Genomic DNA, 20,673 nt, shown 5'->3' with positions numbered 1-20,673 from the left:
GAGAGAGACCCAGAGAGTGAGGGAGAGGGACCGAGAGAGTGAGTGAGAGGGACCGAGAGAGTGAGGGAGACCCAGAGAGTGAGCGAGAGAGACCCAGAGAGTGAGGGATAGGGACCGAGAGAGTGAGCGAGAGGGACCGAGAGAGTGAGGGAGAGAGACCGAGAGAGTGAGCGAGAGAGACCGAGAGAGTGAGCGAGAGAGACAGAGAGAGTGAGCGAGAGAGACCGAGCGAGTGAGTGAGAGGGACCGTGAGAGTGAGCGAGAGAGACCCAGAGAGTGAGGGAGAGGGACCGAGAGAGTGAGCGAGAGGGACCGAGAGAGTGAGGGTTGGGACCGTGAGAGTGAGCGAGAGAGACCCAGAGAGTGAGGGAGAGGGACCGAGAGAGTGAGCGAGAGGGACCGAGAGAGTGAGCGAGAGAGACCGAGAGAGTGAGCGAGAGAGACCCAGAGAGTGAGCGAGAGAGACCCAGAGAGTGAGCGAGAGAGACCCAGAGAGTGAGGGAGAGGGACCGAGAGAGTGAGCGAGAGGGACCGAGAGAGTGAGCGAGAGAGACCGAGAGAGTGAGCGAGAGAGACTCAGAGAGTGAGGGAGAGGGGCCGAGACAGTGAGGGAGAGGGACCGAGAGAGTGGGGGAGAGGGACCGAGAGAGTGAGGGAGAGGGACCGAGAGAGTGAGCGAGAGGGATCGTGAGAGTGAGCGAGAGAGACCCAGAGAGTGAGGGAGAGGGACCGAGAGAGTGAGGGAGAGGGACCGAGAGAGTGAGGGAGAGGGACCGAGAGAGTGAGCGAGAGAGACCCAGAGAGTGAGCGAGAGAGACCCAGAGAGTGAGGGAGAGGGACCGAGAGAGTGAGTGAGAGGGACCGAGAGAGTGAGGGAGACCCAGAGAGTGAGCGAGAGAGACCCAGAGAGTGAGGGATAGGGACCGAGAGAGTGAGCGAGAGGGACCGAGAGAGTGAGGGAGAGAGACCGAGAGAGTGAGCGAGAGAGACCGAGAGAGTGAGCGAGAGAGACCGAGAGAGTGAGCGAGAGAGACAGAGAGAGTGAGCGAGAGAGACCGAGCGAGTGAGCGAGAGGGACCGTGAGAGTGAGCGAGAGAGACCCAGAGAGTGAGGGAGAGGGACCGAGAGAGTGAGCGAGAGGGACCGAGAGAGTGAGGGAGAGGGACCGTGAGAGTGAGCGAGAGAGACCCAGAGAGTGAGGGAGAGGGACCGAGAGAGTGAGCGAGAGGGACCGAGAGAGTGAGCGAGAGAGACCGAGAGAGTGAGCGAGAGAGACCCAGAGAGTGAGCGAGAGAGACCCAGAGAGTGAGGGAGAGAGACCCAGAGAGTGAGGGAGAGGGACCGAGAGAGTGAGCGAGAGGGACCGAGAGAGTGAGCGAGAGAGACCGAGAGAGTGAGCGAGAGAGACTCTGAGAGTGAGGGAGAGGGACCGAGAGAGTGAGGGAGAGGGACCGAGAGAGTGAGGGAGAGGGACCGAGAGAGTGAGCGAGAGAGACCCAGAGAGTGTGCGAGAGAGACACAGAGAGTGAGGGAGAGGGACCCAGAGAGTGAGGGAGAGGGACCGAGACAGTGAGGGCGAGGGACCGAGAGAGTGAGCGAGAGGGACCGAGAGAGTGAGTGAGAGAGACCCAGAGAGTGAGGGAGAGGGACCGAGAGAGTGAGCGAGAGGGACCGAGAGAGTGAGCGAGAGAGACCGAGACAGTGAGCGAGAGAGACCCAGAGAGTGAGGGAGAGGGGCCGAGACAGTGAGGGAGAGGGACCGAGAGAGTGAGGGAGAGGGACCGAGAGAGTGAGGGAGAGGGACCGAGAGAGTGAGGGAGAGGGACCGAGAGAGTGAGGGAGAGAGACCGAGCTAGTGAGCGAGAGGGACCGAGAGAGTGAGCGAGAGGGACCGAGAGAGTGAGGGAGAGGGACCGAGAGAGTGAGGGAGAGAGACCGAGCAAGTGAGCGAGAGGGACCGAGAGAGTGAGGGAGTGGGACCGAGAGAGTGAGGGAGAGGGAGCGAGAGAGTGAGGGAGAGAGACCGAGAGAGTGAGCGAGAGGGACCGAGAGAGTGAGGGAGAGGGACCGAGAGAGTGAGTGAGAGAGACCCACATAGTGAGGGTGAGGGACCGAGAGAGTGAGGGAGAGGGACCGAGAGAGTGAGGGAGAGGGACCGAGAGAGTGAGGGAGAGGGACCGAGACTGTGAGGGAGAGGGACCGAGAGAGTGAGCGAGAGGGACCGAGAGAGATCGAGAGAGTGAGCGAGAGAGACCCAGAGAGTGAGGGTGAAGGACCGAGAGAGCGAGGGAGAGGGACCGAGAGAGTGAGGGAGAGGGACCAAGAGAGTGAGGGAGAGGGACCGAGAGAGTGAGGGAGAGAGACCCAGAGAGTGAGCGAGAGAGACAGAGAGAGTGAGCGAGAGAGACCGAGAGAGTGAGCGAGAGGGACCGTGAGAGTGAGCGAGAGAGACCCAGAGAGTGAGGGAGAGGGACCGAGAGAGTGAGCGAGAGGGACCGAGAGAGTGAGCGAGAGAGACCCAGAGAGTGAGGGAGAGGGACCGAGACAGTGAGGGAGAGGGACCGAGAGAGTGAGCGAGAGAGACCGAGAGAGTGAGGGAGAGGGGCCGAGACAGTGAGGGAGAGGGACCGAGAGAGTGAGCGAGAGGGACCGAGAGAGTGAGCGAGAGAGACCGACAGAGTGAGCGAGAGAGACCCAGAGAGTGAGGGAGAGGGACCGAGACTGTGAGGGAGAGGGACCGAGAGAGTGAGCGAAAGGGACCGAGAGAGTGAGGGAGAGGGACCGAGAGAGTGAGGGAGTGGGATCGAGAGAGTGAGGGAGAGGGAGCGAGAGAGTGAAGGAGAGGGACCGGGAGAGTGAGCGAGAGGGACCGAGAGAGACCGAGAGAGTGAGCGAGAGAGACCCAGAGAGTGAGGGTGAGGGACCGAGAGAGCGAGGGAGAGGGACCGAGAGAGTGAGGGAGTGGGACCAAGAGAGTGAGGGAGAGGGACCGAGAGAGTGAGGGAATGAGACCCAGAGAGTGAGCGAGAGAGACAGAGAGAGTGAGCGAGAGAGACCGAGAGAGTGAGCGAGAGAGACAGAGAGAGTGAGCGAGAGAGACCGAGCGAGTGAGCGAGAGGGACCGTGAGAGTGAGCGAGAGAGACCCAGAGAGTGAGGGAGAGGGACCAAGAGAGTGAGGGAGAGGGACCGAGAGAGTGAGGGAGAGAGACCCAGAGAGTGAGCGAGAGAGACAGAGAGAGTGAGCGAGAGAGACCGAGAGAGTGAGCGAGAGGGACCGTGAGAGTGAGCGAGAGAGACCCAGAGAGTGAGGGAGAGGGACCGAGAGAGTGAGCGAGAGAGACCCAGAGAGTGAGCGAGAGAGACCCAGAGAGTGAGGGAGAGAGACCCAGAGAGTGAGGGAGAGGGACCGAGAGAGTGAGCGAGAGGGACCGAGAGAGTGAGCGAGAGAGACCGAGAGAGTGAGCGAGAGAGACCCAGAGAGTGAGGGAGAGGGGCCGAGACAGTGAGGGAGAGGGACCGAGAGAGTGAGGGAGAGGGACCGAGAGAGTGAGGGAGAGGGACCGAGAGAGTGAGCGAGAGAGACCCAGAGAGTGAGCGAGAGAGACCCAGAGAGTGAGGGAGAGGGACCGAGAGAGTGAGTGAGAGGGACCGAGAGAGTGAGGGAGACCCAGAGAGTGAGCGAGAGAGACCCAGAGAGTGAGGGATAGGGACCGAGAGAGTGAGCGAGAGGGACCGAGAGAGTGAGGGAGAGAGACCGAGAGAGTGAGCGAGAGAGACCGAGAGAGTGAGCGAGAGAGACAGAGAGAGTGAGCGAGAGAGACCGAGCGAGTGAGCGAGAGGGACCGTGAGAGTGAGCGAGAGAGACCCAGAGAGTGAGGGAGAGGGACCGAGAGAGTGAGCGAGAGGGACCGAGAGAGTGAGGGAGAGGGACCGTGAGAGTGAGCGAGAGAGACCCAGAGAGTGAGCGAGAGGGACCGAGAGAGTGAGCGAGAGGGACCGAGAGAGTGAGCGAGAGAGACCGAGAGAGTGAGCGAGAGAGACTCAAGAGAGTGAGCGAGAGAGACCCAGAGAGTGAGGGAGAGGGACCCAGAGAGTGAGGGAGAGGGACCCAGAGAGTGAGGGAGAGGGACCGAGACAGTGAGGGAGAGGGACCGAGAGAGTGAGCGAGAGGGACCGAGAGAGTGAGGGAGAGGGACCGAGAGAGTGAGTGAGAGAGACCCAGAGAGTGAGCGAGAGAGACCCAGAGAGTGAGGGAGAGGGACCGAGAGAGTGAGCGAGAGGGACCGAGAGAGTGAGCGAGAGAGACCGAGAGAGTGAGCGAGAGAGACCCAGAGAGTGAGGGAGAGGGGCCGAGACAGTGAGGGAGAGGGACCGAGAGAGTGAGGGAGAGGGACCGAGAGAGTGAGGGAGAGAGACCGAGCAAGTGAGCGAGAGGGACCGAGAGAGTGAGCGAGAGGGACCGAGAGAGTGAGGGAGAGGGACCGAGAGAGTGAGGGAGAGAGACCGAGCAAGTGAGCGAGAGGGACCGAGAGAGTGAGGGAGTGGGACCGAGAGAGTGAGGGAGAGGGAGCGAGAGAGTGAGGGAGAGAGACCGAGAGAGTGAGCGAGAGGGACCGAGAGAGTGAGGGAGAGGGACCGAGAGAGTGAGGGAGAGGGACCGAGAGAGTGAGCGAGAGAGACCCAGATAGTGAGGGTGAGGGACCGAGAGAGTGAGGGAGAGGGACCGAGAGAGTGAGGGAGAGAGACCGAGAGAGTGAAGGAGAGGGACCGAGAGAGTGAGGGAGAGGGACCGAGAGAGTGAGCGAGAGAGACCCAGAGAGAGAGAGAGAGAGACCCAGAGAGTGAGGGAGAGGGACCGAGAGAGTGAGTGAGAGGGACCGAGAGAGTGAGGGAGACCCAGAGAGTGAGCGAGAGAGACCCAGAGAGTGAGGGATAGGGACCGAGAGAGTGAGCGAGAGGGACCGAGAGAGTGAGGGAGAGAGACCGAGAGAGTGAGCGAGAGAGACCGAGAGAGTGAGCGAGAGAGACAGAGAGAGTGAGCGAGAGAGACCGAGCGAGTGAGTGAGAGGGACCGTGAGAGTGAGCGAGAGAGACCCAGAGAGTGAGGGAGAGGGACCGAGAGAGTGAGCGAGAGGGACCGAGAGAGTGAGGGAGAGGGACCGTGAGAGTGAGCGAGAGAGACCCAGAGAGTGAGGGAGAGGGACCGAGAGAGTGAGCGAGAGGGACCGAGAGAGTGAGCGAGAGAGACCGAGAGAGTGATCGAGAGAGACCCAGAGAGTGAGCGAGAGAGACCCAGAGAGTGAGCGAGAGAGACCCAGAGAGTGAGGGAGAGGGACCGAGAGAGTGAGCGAGAGGGACCGAGAGAGTGAGCGAGAGAGACCGAGAGAGTGAGCGAGAGAGACTCAGAGAGTGAGGGAGAGGGGCCGAGACAGTGAGGGAGAGGGACCGAGAGAGTGGGGGAGAGGGACCGAGAGAGTGAGGGAGAGGGACCGAGAGAGTGAGCGAGAGAGACCCAGAGAGTGAGCGAGAGAGACCCAGAGAGTGAGGGAGAGGGACCCAGAGAGTGAGGGAGAGGGACCGAGACAGTGAGGGAGAGGGACCGAGAGAGTGAGCGAGAGAGTGAGGGAGAGGGACCGAGAGAGTGAGTGAGAGAGACCCAGATAGTGAGCGAGAGAGACCAAGAGAGTGAGGGAGAGGGACCGAGAGAGTGAGCGAGAGGGACCGAGAGAGTGAGCGAGAGAGACCGAGAGAGTGAGCGAGAGAGACCCAGAGAGTGAGGGAGAGGGGCCGAGACAGTGAGGGAGAGGGACCGAGAGAGTGAGGGAGAGGGACCGAGAGAGTGAGGGAGAGAGACCGAGCAAGTGAGCGAGAGGGACCGAGAGAGTGAGGGAGAGGGACCGAGAGAGTGAGGGAGAGAGACCGAGCAAGTGAGCGAGAGGGACCGAGAGAGTGAGGGAGTGGGACCGAGAGAGTGAGGGAGAGGGAGCGAGAGAGTGAGGGAGAGAGACCGAGAGAGTGAGCGAGAGGGACCGAGAGAGTGAGGGAGAGGGACCGAGAGAGTGAGGGAGAGGGACCGAGAGAGTGAGCGAGAGAGACCCAGATAGTGAGGGTGAGGGACCGAGAGAGTGAGGGAGAGGGACCGAGAGAGTGAGGGAGAGGGACCGAGAGAGTGAAGGAGAGGGACCGAGAGAGTGAGGGCGAGGGACCGAGAGAGTGAGCGAGAGAGACCCAGAGAGTGAGCGAGAGAGACCCAGAGAGTGAGTGAGAGGGACCGAGAGAGTGAGGGAGACCCAGAGAGTGAGCGAGAGAGACCCAGAGAGTGAGGGATAGGGACCGAGAGAGTGAGCGAGAGGGACCGAGAGAGTGAGGGAGAGAGACCGAGAGAGTGAGCGAGAGAGACCGAGAGAGTGAGCGCGAGAGACAGAGAGAGTGAGCGAGAGAGACCGAGCGAGTGAGCGAGAGGGACCGTGAGAGTGAGCGAGAGAGACCCAGAGAGTGAGGGAGAGGGACCGAGAGAGTGAGCGAGAGGGACCGAGAGAGTGAGGGAGAGGGACCGTGAGAGTGAGCGAGAGAGACCCAGAGAGTGAGGGAGAGGGACCGAGAGAGTGAGCGAGAGAGACCGAGAGAGTGAGCGAGAGAGACCCAGAGAGTGAGCGAGAGAGACCCAGAGAGTGAGCGAGAGAGACCCAGAGAGTGAGGGAGAGAGACCCAGAGAGTGAGGGAGAGGGACCGAGAGAGTGAGCGAGAGGGACCGAGAGAGTGAGCGAGAGAGACCGAGAGAGTGAGCGAGAGAGACTCAGAGAGTGAGGGAGAGGGGCCGAGACAGTGAGGGAGAGGGACCGAGAGAGTGAGGGAGAGGGACCGAGAGAGTGAGGGAGAGGGACCGAGAGAGTGAGCGAGAGAGACCCAGAGAGTGAGCGAGAGAGACCCAGAGAGTGAGGGAGAGGGACCCAGAGAGTGAGGGAGAGGGACCGAGAGAGTGAGTGAGAGAGACCCAGAGAGTGAGCGAGAGAGACCCAGAGAGTGAGGGAGAGGGACCGAGAGAGTGAGCGAGAGGGACCGAGAGAGTGAGCGAGAGAGACCGAGAGAGTGAGCGAGAGAGACCCAGAGAGTGAGGGAGAGGGGCCGAGACAGTGAGGGAGAGGGACCGAGAGAGTGAGGGAGAGGGACCGAGAGAGTGAGGGAGAGAGACCGAGCAAGTGAGCGAGAGGGACCGAGAGAGTGAGCGAGAGGGACCGAGAGAGTGAGGGAGAGGGACCGAGAGAGTGAGGGAGAGAGACCGAGCAAGTGAGCGAGAGGGACCGAGAGAGTGAGGGAGTGGGACCGAGAGAGTGAGGGAGAGGGAGCGAGAGAGTGAGGGAGAGAGACCGAGAGAGTGAGCGAGAGGGACCGAGAGAGTGAGGGAGAGGGACCGAGAGAGTGAGGGAGAGGGACCGAGAGAGTGAGCGAGAGAGACCCAGATAGTGAGGGTGAGGGACCGAGAGAGTGAGGGAGAGGGACCGAGAGAGTGAGGGAGAGGGACCGAGAGAGTGAGGGAGAGGGAGCGAGAGAGTGAAGGAGAGGGACCGAGAGAGTGAGGGAGAGGGACCGAGAGAGTGAGGGAGAGAGACCGAGCAAGTGAGCAAGAGGGGGACCGAGAGAGTGAGGGAGAGGGACCGAGAGTGAGGGAGAGAGACCCAGAGAGTGAGGGAGAGGGACCGAGAGAGTGAGCGAGAGAGACCCAGAGAGTGAGGGTGAGGGACCGAGAGAGTGAGGGAGAGGGACCGAGAGAGTGAGGGAGAGGGATCGAGAGAGTGAGGGAGAGGGACCGAGAGAGTGAGGGAGAGGGACCGAGACAGTGAGGGAGAGAGACCGAGCAAGTGAGCGAGAGGGGGACCGAGAGAGTGAGCGAGAGGGACCGAGAGAGTGAGGGAGAGGGACCCAGAGAGTGAGCGAGAGAGACCCAGAGAGTGAGGGAGAGGGACCGAGAGAGTGAGCGAGAGGGACCGAGAGAGTGAGCGAGAGAGACCGAGAGAGTGAGCGAGAGAGACCCAGAGAGTGAGGGAGAGGGGCCGAGACAGTGAGGGAGAGGGACCGAGAGAGTGAGGGAGAGGGACCGAGAGAGTGAGGGAGAGAGACCGAGCAAGTGAGCGAGAGGGACCGAGAGAGTGAGCGAGAGGGACCGAGAGAGTGAGGGAGAGGGACCGAGAGAGTGAGGGAGAGAGACCGAGCAAGTGAGCGAGAGGGACCGAGAGAGTGAGGGAGTGGGACCGAGAGAGTGAGGGAGAGGGAGCGAGAGAGTGAGGGTGAGGGACCGAGAGAGTGAGGGAGAGGGACCGAGAGAGTGAGGGAGAGGGACCGAGAGAGTGAGGGAGAGGGACCGAGAGAGTGAGGGAGAGGGACCAAGACAGTGAGGGAGAGAGACCGAGCAAGTGAGCGAGAGGGACCGAGAGAGTGAGGGAGAGGGACCGAGACAGTGAGGGAGAGGGACCGAGACAGTGAGGGAGAGAGACCGAGACAGTGAGGGAGAGAGACCGAGCAAGTGAGCGAGAGGGTAACCGAGAGAGTGAGGGAGAGGGACCGAGACAGTGAGGGAGAGAGACCGAGACAGTGAGGGAGAGAGACCGAGCAAGTGAGCGAGAAGGGGACCGAGAGAGCGAGAAAGGGGCCCAAGTTAAGCTCCTATAATAAAAACAAATCTTGAGTTCTTCGACTCCAAGATTATTGTCTATTAAATGTAAGACATTTTAAAATATTATTTGGCACTACGACTGTGCTAAATGGAATCGACTTCAAACATATTCAGCAACTCAAGACTGGACATCCATGAGGCGTGGGCGGGCATGAGCAGCAGCAGAACTGTGCTCAGCCACAATCTGCTACCTGATGGCCCGGCATATCCCCCACTCTTCATTGAACCAGAGTTGATCCCTTGGCTTGGTGGCAATGGTAGAGTGCAGGAGAGCAGGCCAGGAGCAACACCAGGCATACTGAACAATGAGGTGTCAACCTGGTGAAGTTACAACACAGGACTCCTTGTGTGACAAACAGCATAGGCTAAGCCATTCCACAATGAATGCATCAGATCTAAAGAAGCCACATCCAGCCGGGAATGGTGGGTTATGGGGATAGGGTGGAGGCTGGGCCTAGGTAGGGTGCGCTTTCAGAAAATCGGTGCATATTCGATGGGCCGAATGGCCTCCTTCTGCACTGTAGTGATTCTATGAGGAAGAGGAAGGCAGAGGAGGAGAAAGGCGGAGGAGGGATAGGGTGCAGGGAGGGTGACAGACTGGGAGGGGGGGTGGAAGGATGGAGAGAGTGGAGGGAGTGGAAGGGAAGGGAGAGAGGGGAGAGGTGGGGGTGAAGGGGGAGGGAGGGGGAAGAGATGGGGAGGGGGAGAGGTAGGGATGGAGTGGGAGAGGTGGGGAAGGAGGGGAGGGAGAGGAGAGGGAGTGGGAAGGAGAGGGAGGAGGAGGTGGGGTATTGGAGGGAGTGAGAGAGTGTGGGGGAAGGAGGGAGAGTGGGGGAGGGAGAGGAGGTGGGAATGGGAGAGGGGGAAGAAGGGGAAAGCGGGAGGGGAAGAGGAAGGGGAGTAGAGAGGCAGTGGGAGGGAGAAGGGGAGGAGAGAGGAGGGAGGGATAGGAAGAGTGAGGAAGGGATAGGAGTGTGGGAGAAAGCAGGGAGGGGAAGAGAGGGAGGGAGCTGGAGACAGATAGTCAGAGTGAGAGCACCTTAATTGAGTGCCTACCGCAATCGCTCCAGGTTGTCAGCAGACATTCGGTTCCCGGACAGTGACATGATATTTGGAGTCTTCCTCGTTTTTCGATTAATCTCTATGTGAAGCCAGTCCATCAGAAAACGCAGAAATTCCTGGGCATCCTGCTGGCTAAGGGCGAGAAAGAAAGTGAGGGTGGGAAAAGATCAGGACCCTGCAGACAACAAAACATCCATCTCTAGCGGGGGAACGAAACAATGGGCAGAGGGAAACGGGTGACACTTACAGGCGTTGGAGTTGAGCCCGCCTCGGTTCTGAGAAAAAACGGCCAACTACGTGTTGCCTCAGGTCATCCAGAGTTCAACTGTCAAATTGACGGGAATCTTTGAGGCTCAGAATCGTCCCTCCAAAGGAAAAGGGTGAGAGGTCAGCGAGGGGTAGGGACAGAGAGGAGGAATAGAACAGCGAGGATCAAGAACAGAAAAGATGGGAGAGGTCAGCGAGGAAAGGTTTGTAATCGAGACGGGGCAGAAACTCAGTGAGAGTTCAGTCTTATGGGTAGAACTTAAAAACCAAAGAGGAGCAATCACATTGCTGGGAGTGCTCTACAGGTGTAACAGTCCGAGAGAGATAGAAGAACAGGTATGTAGACAGATTTCAGAGAAGTATTAAATTAATAGAGTAGTGATAGTGGGAATTAAAGTTAACTGGGGTAGTCGTAGTGTGAAAGATTTAGAGGGAGCGGAATTCTTAAAGTGCATTCAGGAGAACTTTTTAAGCCAGTACGTAGAAGGCCCGACAGGAGAGGGAATGGTCCTGGACTTAATTTTCAGGGACAGAGCTGGGCAAATGGTTGTAGTGTCAGTGGGGGAGCATTTTGCATAATAGTGATCATAACTCCATTAGATTCAGGATTGTTGTGGAAAAGGACAAGGATGGGCCTGAGATCAAAGTTCGAAACTGGGGGAAGGCCAATTTTAATAAGATCAGATATGATTTGGCCAGAGTGGACTAGGAGCGGACACTTTTAGGTAAATCTGTGACAGACAGTGGGACGCATTCGAGAAGGTGATAGGGAGAGTGTAGGGCCAACATGTTCCAATAAAGAAAATGGGTGGGATCAACATATCCAGTGATCTCTGGATATCGAGGGATACACAGCATTGGATAGGAAAAAAAGGGAGGCTTATGGCTGATATCGAGGGCTCAAAACAGCAGAAACCCTGGAGGTGTATAGAATGTGCAAGAGGGAACTTAAAAAGGAAATTAGGAGAGTAAAAAGCAGACATGGAAGGATATTGGCAGTAAAATAAAGGAAAATCCTAAGTTGTAGGGCCCATTAAGGGCCACAGTGGAAATTTGTGTGTGGAGTCGGAGGATGTAGGTAGGGTTCTGAATGAATACTTTGTGCCAGTGTTCACTCGTGAGAGGGACGGTGTGGTTATAGCAATCAGGGAGAAGGACTGTAGTAAAATTAAAGAGATTAACATCGTCAGAGAGGAGGTTCTGGCAAGCTGAAAAGTGGACAAACCTCCATGGCCAGATGAAATGTATCCCAGGCTGCTGATTGAGACCAGGGAGGAAATAGTAGGCGCGCTGGCAATAACTTTCAATTCCTCTCTGGCCACAGGAGAGGTGCCAGAGGGCTGGAGGATAACAAATGTGGGACCATTATTCAAGAAGGGAGGCGGGGATGAATCAGGAAACTCCAGGTCAGTCAGTCTAACCTCAGTGGTGGGGAAACTGTTGGAAGCAATTCGGAGAGTCATAATTAATCTACATTTGGAGAGGCAGCGATTAATCAAGAACAGTCAGCATGGTTTTGTCAAGAGGAGGTCATGTCTGACCAACTTGGTTGAAATTTTCGAAAGTGTGCAGATAGGAACACAGGAATTAGGAGAAGTAGGCAATTCAGTCTTTCGGGTCTGCTCCACCATTCAGTCAGATCATGGCTGATCTTCTCCTGGTCCCATCCATCTCGCCAGCCCTTGCCCTTCAACTCGTTTTTTTCTCAGCCCTGATGTCTGATGCACACGATGGTAAAACTGTGCAACCCGAGGACATGAGCATGTCCCCCAACCACGAGTTCTTCCCACACCCGGATTGCACAGGGTGCGAGTCTTCCCCTTTCCCTGACGCTCCTCATCCCTGGAACCATTCTTGTGAATCTTTCCTGCACTCTCTCTGCAATGCTTCCTAAAGATGAGGGAAATGCAGTTGACGTAGTCTACTTGGACTTCAGCAAGGCTTTTGACAAGGTCCCAATTGGGAGACTGATAGCGAAGGTACGACCCCATGGGATTGGAGAAAATTTGGCAAATTGGATCCAGAAGTGACTGAGTGGCAGGAAGCAGAGGGTGATGGTCGAGGGGTGTTTTTCTGACTGGAAGCCCCTGTGGGGTCCGGCGGGGATCAGTGTTGGGGACCTTGCTCTTTGTGGTTTAGATCAATGATTTAGACATGAATGTAGGAGGGTTGATCAGTAAGTTTGTGGATGATACGGAAAATTGGTGGAGTGGTAAATAGTGAGGATGATAGTCTTCGATTACAGGAGGATAGAGACGGGCTGGTCACATGGGCTGATCAGTGGCAAATGGAACTCAATGCGGATAAGTGTGAGGTGATGCACTTGGGCAGGACAAACAAGGCAAGGGAACCCATGATAAACGGCAGGACCCTGGGAAGCACCGAGGATCAAAGGGACCTTAGTGTGCATGTACACCCGTCCCTGAAGGTAGCAGAGCAGGTGGATACAGTGGTTAAGGAGGCATAAGGTCACTTCCGGGTGCGGCGATGACCAGCTGAGTCGCACGTTTCGGCAGCTCCCGGTGGAACGGACTTTTGGGCTCTTGATAGGAGCCCCAACGGCAATTTTAACGGCTAAAAACACCGTGCGATAAACCAGAAGGGGGTTCCCCCTGGACACGGATGGAAAAAGGAGAGGAAAGTGGCCGGATTGCAGCGGATCCTTTGGAACAACGGCAAGGAAGGCAAGCAGAAACCAAGATGGCGTCGGAAGGTGGCAGTTTCATATGGGGCCCTGAACAACAAGAGTTCTTGAAACGCTGCGTGGAGGAGATAAAAAAGGAAATGAAGAAAGAGTTGTTGGCCCCGATATTACAGGCGATTGAAGGGCTGAAAGAGGAACAAAAGACCCAGGAGCAGGAGCTTCGGGTCGTGAAGGCGAAAGCAGCAGAGAATGAGAACGATATACAGGGCCTGGTGGTGAAGTCGGAGATACAGGAGGCACACCAGAAACGATCTGTGGAGAGGTTGGAGGCACTGGAAAACAACGCAAGGAGGAACAACTTGAGGATTCTTGGCCTTCCTGAAGGTGTGGAGGGGGCGGACGTCGGGGCATATGTGAGCACGATGCTGCACTCGTTAATGGGAGCGGAGGCCCCGACGGGTCCGTTGGAGGTGGAGGGAGCATACCGAGTTATGGTGCGAGGATCGAGAGCAGGAGAAACTCCCAGAGCCATAGTGGTGAGATTCCTCCGTTTTAAGGATAGAGAAATGGTCCTTAGATGGGCGAAGAAAACTCGGTGTAGTAAATGGGAGAACGCGGTGATCCGCGTTTATCAAGATTGGAGTGCGGAGGTGGCGAGAAGGAGGGCGAGCTTTAATCGGGCCAAAGCGGTACTTCACAAAAAGAAGATAAAATTTGGAATGCTGCAACCGGCAAGACTGTGGGTCACATATCAAGGGAGGCACCACTACTTTGAAACGGCGGATGAAGCGTGGACTTTTATTGTAGAAGAAAAATTGGAATGATTGGATTATGAAAATGAACGTTTGGACAAAGTGGTGGGGCGAATGGGGGGGGGCGAAGAGGGGTTTTATGTTTTAATCCTGCGGTATGGTAACTTTTCTTTCTCCCACAGGTGGTGATGGGGGGAGGTGGGGAGGGAGAGGAGATGGGGCGTTGGCCATGGGAGGGCTTGGTTCCCGCGCTATGATAATTATGGCGGGAATAGAGAAGCAGGAAGGAGGGGGCGTCGCACGGTGCGAGCCGTGATCACGGGGGGAAGCCGAGGTCAGCCAGAGTTTGCTGACTTCTGGGAGCAACATGGGGGGAGTAATTACGCTAGCGGGGGGTCTAGCAGGGTGGGGGGGGGGGGGAGGGGGGAATTACTGGGTTGCTGCTGCTGGGGAAAGGGGGGAGTGGGTACGGGAAAGGATGGGCGGGGGGGCACCGTCTGGGAGAGATACAGCTGCGTGGGAACTGGGTGAGAAGCTGGAAAAAGATGATGGCTAACCGGCAAGGGTGGGGGGGTAGGAAGCCCCCCAACTCGGCTGATCACGAGGAACGTGAGAGGGCTGAACGGGCCGATAAAGAGGGCACGAGTACTCGCACACCTTAAGAAACTTAAAGCAGATGTGGTTATGCTACAGGAAACGCACCTGAAACTGATAGACCAGGTTAGGTTGCGCAAAGGATGGGTGGGGCAGGTGTTCCATTCGGGGCTGGATGCGAAAAACAGGGGGGTGGCTATATTAGTGGGGAAGCGGGTAATGTTCGAGGCGAAGACTATAGTGGCGGATAACGGGGGCAGATACGTGATGGTGAGTGGCAAATTACAGGGAGAGATAGTGGTTTTGGTAAACGTGTATGGCCCGAACTGGGACGATGCCAACTTTATGAGGCGAATGCTAGGACGCATCCCAGACCTAGAGACCGGAAAGCTGATAATGGGGGGAGACTTTAACACGGTGTTGGAACCAAGGCTGGATAGGTCGAAGTCCAGGACTGGTAGGAGGCCGGCAGCAGCCAAGGTGCTTAAGGATTTTATGGAGCAGATGGGAGGGGTGGACCCGTGGAGATTCAGTAGACCTAGGAGTAAGGAGTTCTCGTTTTTCTCCTATGTCCATAAAGTCTATTCACGCATAGACTTTTTTGTGTTGGGTAGGGCATTGATCCCGAGGGTGAGGGGAACGGAATATACGGCTATAGCCATTTCGGATCATGCCCCACACTGGGTAGACTTGGAGATAGGGGAGGAAACAAGAGGGCGCCCACCCTGGAGAATGGACATGGGACTAATGGCGGATGAGGGGGTGTGCCTAAGGGTGAGGGGATGCATTGAAAAGTACTTGGAACTCAATGACAATGGGGAGGTTCAGGTGGGAGTGGTCTGGGAGGCGTTGAAGGCGGTGGTTAGGGGGGAGCTGATATCAATAAGGACACATAAAGGGAAGCAGGAGAGTAAGGAACGGGAGCGGTTGCTGCAAGAACTTTTGAGGGTGGATAGACAATATGCGGAAGCACCGGAGGAGGGACTGTACAGGGAAAGGCAAAGGCTGCATGTGGAATTTGACTTGCTGACTACAGGCACTGCAGAGGCACAATGGAGGAAGGCGCAGGGTGTACAGTATGAATATGGAGAGAAGGCGAGCAGATTGCTGGCACACCAATTGAGGAAAAGGGGAGCAGCGAGGGAAATAGGGGGGGTGAGGGACGAGGAAGGAGAGACGGAGCGGGGAGCGGAGAGAGTGAACGAAGTGTTCAAGACATTTTATAAAAAATTGTATGAAGCTCAACCCCCGGATGGGAGGGAGAGAATGATGGATTTTTTGGATCGGCTGGAAATTCCCAAGGTGGAAGAGCAGGAAAGGGTAGGACTGGGAGCACAGATCACGGTAGAAGAAGTGGTGAAAGGAATTAGGAACATGCAGACGGGAAAGGCCCCGGGACCGGACGGATTCCCAGTTGAATTTTACAGAAAATATTTGGACTTGCTCGCCCCGCTACTGACGAGGACCTTTAACGAGGCAAAGGAAAGGGGACAACTGCCCCCGACTATGTCAGAAGCAACGATATCGCTTCTCTTAAAGAAGGAAAAGGATCCGCTACAATGCGGGTCCTACAGACCAATTTCCCTCCTCAATGTGGATGCCAAGGTCCTGGCCATGGTAATGGCAATGAGAATAGAGGAATGTGTCCCGGGGGTGGTTCATGAGGACCAAACTGGGTTTGTGAAGGGGAGACAGCTGAACACGAATATACGGAGGCTGTTAGGGGTAATGATGATGGCCCCACCAGAGGGTGAAACGGAGATAGTAGTGGCGATGGATGCCGAGAAAGCATTTGATAGAGTGGAATGGGATTATCTGTGGGAGGTGTTGAGGAGATTTGGGTTTGGAGAGGGGTATGTTAGATGGGTGCAGCTGTTGTATAGGGCCGCAGTGGCGAGTGTGGTCACGAATGGACGGGGATCGGCATATTTTCGGCTCCATAGAGGGACAAGGCAGGGATGTCCTCTGTCCCCATTACTGTTTGCACTGGCGATTGAGCCCCTGGCGATAGCGCTGAGAGGTTCCAAGAGATGGAGGGGAATACTTAGGGGAGGAGAAGAACACCGGGTATCTTTATATGCGGATGATCTGCTACTATATGTGGCGGATCCAGCGGAGGGGATGCCAGAAATAATGCGGATACTTGGGGAGTTTGGGGATTTTTCAGGGTATAAATTGAACATGGGGAAGAGTGAGCTGTTTGTGGTGCATCCAGGGGAGCAGAGTAGAGAAATAGAAGACCTACCGTTGAGGAAGGTAACAAGAGACTTCCGTTACCTGGGGATCCAGATAGCTAAGAATTGGGGCACATTGCACAGGCTAAATTTGACGCGGTTGGTGGAACAGATGGAGGAAGATTTCAAGAGATGGGATATGGTAGCATTGTCAATGGCAGGGAGGGTGCAGGCGGTTAAGATGGTGGTCCTCCCGAGATTCCTCTTTGTGTTTCAGTGCCTCCCGGTGGTGATCACGAAGGCTTTTTTCAAAAGGATAGAAAAGAGTATCATGGGTTTTGTTTGGGCCGGGAAGACTCCGAGAGTGAGGAAGGGATTCTTACAGCGTAGTAGGGATAGGGGGGGGCTGGCACTACCGAGCCTAAATGAGTATTATTGGGCCGCTAATATTTCAATGGTGAGTAAGTGGATGGGAGAGGAGGAAGGAGCGGCGTGGAAGAGATTAGAGAGGGCGTCCTGTAGGGGGACCAGCCTGCAGGCTATGGTGACAGCCCCATTGCCGTTCTCACCAAGGAACTATACCACGAGTCCGGTGGTGGTAGCTACACTGAAGATTTGGGGACAGTGGAGACGACATAGGGGAAAGACCGGAGCATTGGGGGGGTCCCCGATAAGAAACAACCATAGGTTTGCCCCGGGGGGAATGGATGGGGGATATGGAATGTGGCAAAGAGCAGGTATAACGCAATTGAAAGATCTATTTGTGGATGGGAAGTTCGCGAGTCTGGGAGCGCTGACTGAGAAATATGGGTTGCCCCAAGGGAATGCATTCAGGTACATGCAATTGAGGGCTTTTGCGAGGCAACAGGTGAGGGAATTCCCGCAGCTCCCGACACAAGAGGTGCAGGACAGAGTCATCTCGAAGAAATGGGTGGGGGACGGTAAGGTGTCGGATATATATAGGGAAATGAGGGATGAAGGGGAGACTATGGTGGACGAACTAAAAGGGAAATGGGAAGAAGAGCTAGGGGAGGAGATCGAGGAGGGGCTGTGGGCAGATGCCCTAAACAGGGTAAACTCGTCGTCCTCGTGCGCCAGGCTAAGCCTGATTCAGTTTAAGGTATTACACAGGGCACATATGACTGGAACACGGCTCAGTAAATTTTTTGGGGTGGAGGATAGGTGTGCGAGGTGCTCGAGAAGCCCAGCGAATCATACCCATATGTTTTGGTCATGCCCGGCACTACAGGGGTTTTGGATGGGGGTGACAAAGGTGCTTTCGAAAGTAGTAGGAGTCCGGGTCGAACCAAGCTGGGGGTTGGCTATATTTGGGGTTGCACAAGAGCCGGGAGTGCAGGAGGCGAGAGAGGCCGATGTTTTGGCCTTTGCGTCCCTAGTAGCCCGGCGCAGGATATTGCTAATGTGGAAAGAAGCCAAGCCCCCGGGGGTGGAGACCTGGATAAATGATATGGCGGGGTTCATAAAGTTAGAGCGGATTAAGTTCGTCCTAAGGGGGTCGGCTCAAGGGTTTACCAGGCGGTGGCAACCGTTCGTCGAATATCTTGCGGAAAGATAGATGGGGGAAAAAAGAAGGCAGCAGCAGCAGCCCAGGACTTGGGGGGGGGGGTGGCCTGAGACAAGGCAGTTGCCAATTAGGGCTAGTTTTTATTTTTGTTATTTAATATTTATTTATTTGTTGTTGTTTTCTTTTGTTCTTGTTTAAATAAAAAAGGTCATTATTATCTGTATTGTTATAATATTGTGTAAAGGATGCACAATGTACTGTGTTGGTTGACCAAAAATTTTCAATAAAATATTATTTTTAAAAAAAAAGGAGGCATAAGGTATACTTGCCTCTATTAGCCCAGGCATAGAGTTTAAGAGCAGGGAGGTTATGCTGGAACTGTATAAAACGTTGGTTAGCCCACAGCTAGAGTATTGTGTGCAGTTCAGGAATCCACATTACAGGAGGGATGTGATAGCCAGTGGAAAGGGTGCAGAGGAGATTTACCAGCATGTTGCCTGGGCTGGAGAGTGTTAGTTATGAAGAGAGATTGGACAGACTGGGGTTGTTTTCCTTGGAGCAGAGGAGACTGAGGGGGGGGGGGGAGACATGTTTGAGATGCATAAAATTATGAGGGGCAGAGATAGAGTAGAGAGGGAGAAACTTTTCCCCTTGATGGAGGGACCAATGACCAGTGACCATAGATTTAAGGTGAGGGGCAGGAGGTTTAGAGGGGATGTGAGGAAAAACGTTTTACCCAGAGGGTGGTGGGAGTCTGGAACTCGCTGCCTTAAAGGGTGGTGGAGGCAGAGACCCTCATAACATTGAAGCAGTATTTAGATGGGCATCTGCAATCCCAGGGCACACAAGGGTCAGAGGGAGTTGACAGGGGTCAGTGGGTTGGGCTAAGTGCTGGGAAATGGGATTAGAATAGTTAGGTGGTTGTTTTTGACCGGCGCAGATGCGATGGCCGAAGGTCCTTTTCTGTGCTGGAGACCTCGATGACTCCATGATTCATGTGTTCGGATGCAAGACACCCATTCTAAAGGGGGGTCAGGAGCAGAGGGATGTGAGGCTACAGTACGCAAAGGATCGAAGGTGGCTGGGCAGGGTGAGAAAGCAGTTCATAAGGCATACAGTATCCTGGGCTTTCCAAAAAAGGGGAGCAGAGTACAGAAGCAACAAAACTGTACTGATCTTGTGTCCAACAGTGGTTTGGCCTCAGTTGGGGTATTGCACCCAATTCTGGACGCCACACTTAGGGAAGCTGTGAAGGCAGCAGAGAGGGTGCAGAAAGAGTTTACCAGAATGATTCCAGGGATGAGGAATTTCAGTTACGTACACAAATTGGAGAAGCTGGGATTGTTCTTCTTGGAGAAGGGAAGGTTGAGGAACAGTAAGCCATTCAGCCCATCGAGCTTGCTTTGCCATTCAACTAGATCATTGAGCTGATCTTCTCCCTCAAAACCATTTTCCCCACCCTATCCACATTTCCCTTCATTAGAATCCAGAAATCTATCAATCCCGGTGTTGAACATGCTCCATGTCTGACCCACCATAGCCCTCCAGGATAAAAAATTCCAAAGATTCGCCACCCTCGGAGTGAAGGAATCCCTCCTCATCTCAGTCCTCAATGGCCTCCCCCTAACTCTGAGACTTGTCTCCTGGTTCTGGACTCAGCAGCCAGGGGAAAGATCCAATCCACATCTGCCCTTGTCACGCTCTGTCAGGATTTAGCCGAAGTGTCAGAGAGATCATTGCTCATTCTTCGCGACTCTAGAGAATACAGGAACCGGGGGCAAAATTCTCCCCCAACGGCGCGATGTCCGCCGACTGGTGCCAAAAACTTTGTTATGGAAAGAACAAGGATGGAAATGGCGTTTGTTGCCCCGCCAGCTGGCGCGGAAATGCGGCGCATGCGCGGGAGCGTCAGCGGCCGCCGACAGTTTCCCGCGCATGCGCAGTGGGGAGAGTCTCTTCCGCCTCCGCCATGGTGGAGGCCGTAGCGGAGGCGGAAGGGAAAGAGTGCCCCCACGGCACAGGCCCGCCCGCGGATCGGTGGGCCCCGATTGCGGGCCAGGCCACCGTGGGGACACCCCCCGGGGTCAGATCGCCCCGCGCCCCCCCCCAGGACCCCGGAGCCCGCCCACGCCGCCTGGTCCCGCCGGTAAATACCAGCTTTGATTTACGCCTGGCGGGACAGGCAATTTCTGGGCGGGACTTCGGCCCATTCGGGCCGGAGAATTGAGCGGGGGGGTCCCGCCAACCGGCGCGGCCCGATTCCCGCCCCCGCCCAATCTCCGGTACCGGAGACTTCGGCGGGAGCAGGAGCGGGATTCACGGTGGCCAACGGCCATTCTCCGACCCGGCGGGGGATTGGAGAATGACGCCCCAGTTCCCTCAAACTCTCCTCATAAGACAATCCCGCCAAACAAAGGATTTGCCTGATGAACCTCCCATGCACACCCCTGTGGCCCGTATATCCTTCCTTAGATAAGGAGACCAAAATTGTATACAATACTCTTACTTTGGTCTCACAAAGGCGCTATACACTTGCAACAAGATATCTTTACTCCTGGAGATTTACTCCCCAAAGCCTGTTCACCATCAACAAGGCACAAGTCAGGAGTGTGATGGAACACTCTCCACTTGCCTGGGTGAGTGCAGCTCCAATAACACTCAGGAAGCTCAACACCATCCAGGACAAAGCAGCCCCGCTTGATTACACCCCTTCCACAAACATTCACTCCCTCCACCACCGACGCACAGTGGCAGCCGTGTGTACCATCTACAAGATGCACTGCAGGAACTCACCGAGGTTCCTCAGTCAGCACCTTCCAAACCCACGACCACTACTATCTAGAAGGACGAGAGCAGCAGATGCCTGGGAACCCCAACACCTGGAGGTTCCCCTCCAAGTCACTCACCCCCCCCCGACTTGGAAATATATCGCCGTTCCTTCACTGTCCCTGGGGCAAAATCCTGTAACTCCCTCCCTAACAGC

The 20,673-nt window shown here is 55.8% G+C and overlaps 1 protein-coding gene across 1 annotated transcript in view; it reads right to left on the bottom strand.

Moving 5' to 3' along the window:
* Nucleotides 1-20,673, bottom strand: part of usp21 (ubiquitin specific peptidase 21) — a 183,782-nt gene that overhangs the window by 149,726 nt on the left and 13,383 nt on the right. Inside the window, exons 4-5 of the mRNA XM_072500511.1 lie at nt 11,423-11,438; nt 9,729-9,866 (exon numbers count right to left, since the gene is read on the bottom strand). Coding sequence (XP_072356612.1) covers nt 9,729-9,866; nt 11,423-11,438 — 154 coding nt within the window. The remainder of the gene's footprint in view (nt 1-9,728; nt 9,867-11,422; nt 11,439-20,673) is intronic.

Source organism: Scyliorhinus torazame, chromosome 4, assembly GCF_047496885.1.
Source record: "Scyliorhinus torazame isolate Kashiwa2021f chromosome 4, sScyTor2.1, whole genome shotgun sequence".
Classification (NCBI taxonomy): Eukaryota; Metazoa; Chordata; class Chondrichthyes; order Carcharhiniformes; family Scyliorhinidae; genus Scyliorhinus; species Scyliorhinus torazame.
This window is presented reverse-complemented; position numbering and strand designations above follow the sequence as displayed.